This window comes from Crocuta crocuta, unplaced genomic scaffold, assembly GCF_008692635.1.
Source record: "Crocuta crocuta isolate KB4526 unplaced genomic scaffold, BGI_CrCroc_1.0 scaffold657, whole genome shotgun sequence".
NCBI classification, from domain to species: domain Eukaryota; kingdom Metazoa; phylum Chordata; class Mammalia; order Carnivora; family Hyaenidae; genus Crocuta; species Crocuta crocuta.
This window is the reverse complement of record NW_027529583.1, coordinates 841,316-845,173: the sequence shown is the minus strand read 5'-3', so window position 1 is coordinate 845,173 and position 3,858 is coordinate 841,316. Positions and strand designations below refer to the sequence as shown.

At 41.7% G+C, this 3,858-nt stretch overlaps 1 protein-coding gene across 1 annotated transcript in view; it reads right to left on the bottom strand.

Moving 5' to 3' along the window:
- Nucleotides 1-3,858, bottom strand: part of RBBP7 (RB binding protein 7, chromatin remodeling factor) — a 23,580-nt gene that overhangs the window by 3,002 nt on the left and 16,720 nt on the right. The window contains exons 9-11 of the mRNA XM_077761696.1: nucleotides 3,712-3,789; nucleotides 3,033-3,109; nucleotides 894-951 (exon numbers count right to left, since the gene is read on the bottom strand). Coding sequence (XP_077617822.1) covers nucleotides 894-951; nucleotides 3,033-3,109; nucleotides 3,712-3,789 — 213 coding nt within the window. The remainder of the gene's footprint in view (nucleotides 1-893; nucleotides 952-3,032; nucleotides 3,110-3,711; nucleotides 3,790-3,858) is intronic.

The window sequence follows — 3,858 nt, the reverse complement described above, 5'->3', positions numbered from 1 at the left end:
AGGCTTCACTTTTTAAAAGAGGTGGGCAAAGCACCAATGTACTGAAAATTAGTACTGGCCTAGGATCTAAAAATAGGCTACAGAGGAATGAGTGACCATGTGCCAAGTAACTGGTGGAGATGGATGTGGATTCAGAGTGAGGGTGAACCACTGCGAGGTACGGCCACGCTCAACAGGAAAGGGACTCAAAGTATTCACTGAAGAGCACAGAGACAGGAGGGATGAGGGCCAACAGGAGAGACACACCACAGACACCTTATAAGGGCCAAGGAGGTGCTGAGTGATTCGATCAGGAGCAGGAAGAAGACGGTAGGCCATGTTGGCACCAACAAGATTGAGAAGATCTTAATTTTCTGGGCAGGGAACTTAAAAACTCAGGTCACTAAAATACGTCTATGCTGCTAGATAGTGTTAAGTATTGCTAACTGAGTACCAATACCAACCCCCACCCGCAATCCTCAGAAATATTACCATCGGGAAATCAGTGAAAATTAGTTTCCCAGGAGCCCCTATGATTCTTAAACATTTATAAAAACCTACCATGCTTTATTTACTATTTTCAATAAATGTCAAAACCCAATCACAATAACCTTTTAAGACGTCCAACTGGAAATCATCTTCAAGGGCTAGCATTGACGTTTTGACTCATTTCCCAGATACATGATCAGTAACAAACAGTCCAATCTGCACATGACATTTCATCTTGCATGTAAGAAAGTCAAATAGGGGCGCCTGGGTGGCTCAGTCGGTTAAGCGCCGACTTTGGCGCAGGTCATGATCTCGCAGTTTGTGAGTTCGAGCCCTGCGAGTGTTAGTTCTATGTCTCCTTCTCTCTCTCTCTCAAAAACAATAAACATTAAAAAAAAGAAAGAAAGAAAGAAAGCCAAATATACCAGGAGTTCCGGAGGCCCGTCTTCTGCGTCTTCTGCTGATTGTTCTTCTCCAATTTTGCTATTAAGAAAGAATGCTCTCATTATTGGAATTCTTGTAATGGGAAAAATGTTTGCAAACCCAGCATCAGTCCACAAAACTCATCTTAAAACATACTCTAGAAACAACTTCTTTCTATACTGCTATCCATGACAGTTTATTAATTACTGGTAGAAGGATGGGATGCTTACTTTCTGTAAATGATTTAAGAGCTGTTTGTAACCGAAGATACCACATACAAGTTGTCACTAACAAAAGTTAACTTAAAATTCATTATTTTTAACTGTGGTTGTTCACCACTGCATTGAATTTAAAAGGTGAAACAGTAGGTCGGCCAAGGCAAGGCTGGCTTTTTTTCCTTAACAAATTCCATTTGTAGAATTTGCTGGCAGGCCCAACAGTGAAATCTCTCTTTACACACCATTTATCAGCCCTGGTATCTAGCCCCAAAATGGACGTAGCTAGTAATAACCGCTGAAGCAGCAGCCGAAATACACAACCTTCCAAGTGGTACTTTCTTTTTCTTCCCATTAAACTCAAACTAGACACATGGGACCGCTAGACAATTCTGTTTATCTTCCAGTCAGGGGTACCAATTGCTAACACTTTTTTTTAACGTTTGAGAGGGAACAGGGAAGGGGCAGAGAGGAGAGAGAAAATCCCAAGCAGGCTCCATGCTGACAGTGCAGAGCCTGATCGATATGAGGCTCCCTTTCACAAATCTGCAGATCATGACCGGAGCTGAAATCAAGAGTTGGACGCTCAACCGACTGAGCCACCCAGGTGCCCTTAACACTGACCATTTTAGTCCATAATTTTATCTAATGTAATTTTAACAGCATGCAAGTCACAGGAGAGTTTTAAGAAGAAATTTTACAATGCCTGCAAATGCATTATTGGCCGGCCCTTTTCGGGACAACTCAGCTGCATCACTCCGCACAACCACGACAGCGTTAAGTTTCGTATGTTACTACTGAAATCGTTTTCAAGTAGAACAGAATATAGTCAAATATCTGCTTTAAAAATTTTCTACATTCCCAAGATTTCATGGCCAGAGTCTGTTGCACACAAACACAGAACAGGAGAGGTTGAGAAGCTTCACGATAACAAGCACTATATTCCGCAGAGTTTATGTTCTCTACGCTGAAGGACCGGCCTACTGTCTCCATAATTAAGGTGGCCCTGCTTTCAATAAACTAAAAACTGAGTCCACTTCAGAGCAATTCATTTAAATAAAGGTAGAATACAAGTTATCTTTTAGTAATTCAATGATTTAAACTTAGAATAAGGACACCTTAGAAATATATTTAACTGAACATCTTTATTAATGGGTCTAAAAAGGCTCACACAAAAAAAGTAAAGAAATCTGAAATTCTTAGAACAGCTACTCAAAAATCAAGAAACTTTAAAAAAACTGGGAGAGACTAGAGCCTGGGTGGCTCAGTCGAGAGTCCGACTCTTGATTTCAGCTCCTGTCATGATCTCACAGTTTCTGAGTTCAAGCCGCACATTGGGCTCTGTGCGGACAGCGTGGCACCTGCTTAGGATTCTCTCTCTCCTTCTCGCTTTGTCCCTCCCCTGCTCACGCTTTCTCTCTCTCAAAATAAATAAAGTTAAATAAAATTGGGGGAAACTATAACCAGAAGAACATAAGCTTTCTCACAGCATGGGCTGTGCTTCTCCCGTTCCCAGCGTATCCCCAGCAGGAGCTCAGATCTTCCAGATGAACCAATGAAAGCACAGAAGAACAGGTGGGAGGAACACCCTAGGAGCGCAGGCCATCGTGTGAGCTCCAGTGAGGCATGAACAGCTACCATCCACACGCCCTTTCTATTGCAAGAGTGTTCGCAATACACTCATCTGGATATTAAAAGACACTCTGCCTGAATATCAACAGGAAAAAACTCATCATATAAATTTATTTTGTGGTCGATTTGCTGATTCACTTCTATTTCACAGGAGATTCTTCACGAAGGTACATGAAAGTTGCTTTAATGTATCCGGCTTATTAAACCGGGGTTAGGAAACTCTCCAGTGGATTACTACATCATCTGCCAGATTAGCATACTTCTGCAGTTTCTGGTCACCAGATTGTGAGTTACCTTAAGTCCCACACGTTCAGACGGCGATCGGTACCACTCGAAGCCAGAATAGTTTCATTATGTGGAGACCAGTGGACCTAGCAATACAGATTTGAAAGTGTTAAGAATCCTCTGTTCCTACATTGGTTACGGGTAGTTTCTAATCCTTGAGATTTTCCCACCTCCTGTTCTGGAATCCTCGCCGTGGCCTGTGGCCCTCCCTCCTTGTCCTGGCCTTTCAAGTGCTCTTAAATGGCCCATCTCCCTAGCCTGCCCCCCAGGAGGGGTCCACACTCCCCAATACAGGGGGCCTCCGCTAGAAATCCCCCGTAACCATCCCAGAATCTTGTCACCTTTTCAATGAAGTCCATCTTAAACTCATGCAAATCTCCATTTGAAACCACATACAAGGTATTTTTTTTCACTAGAGGACCCACCCACTCTGGACACCTTAACTGAAGAATCCTTGGGTTTCACTTTTTAAACTGATCCTGTTTTGCAAGGTCTTCTCTACTTCTAAACTAATAGTCTCACAGAGCTCCAAGCTACTTCCCACTACATAACTTAAAATATATAGACACACACATATATATTTGTATATATATACACCATGACTGCTGTAAGAGCAAAAAAGTTCTAAATGTCCCCCATCTAAAAGTTACTAAACACCTGACAGAGACACCACAAAACTGTCACATACCTGGAAAATTTCATCTTTATGAGATTCAAAGGTATGGAGTTTTAATTTTAAATTACGCAGATCCCATAAAGCTACAGTCTGAAAAAAACAACAGATGAAATTCATTTGTCCACTTTACATATGAATCTTAAAATATGTGATTATAGT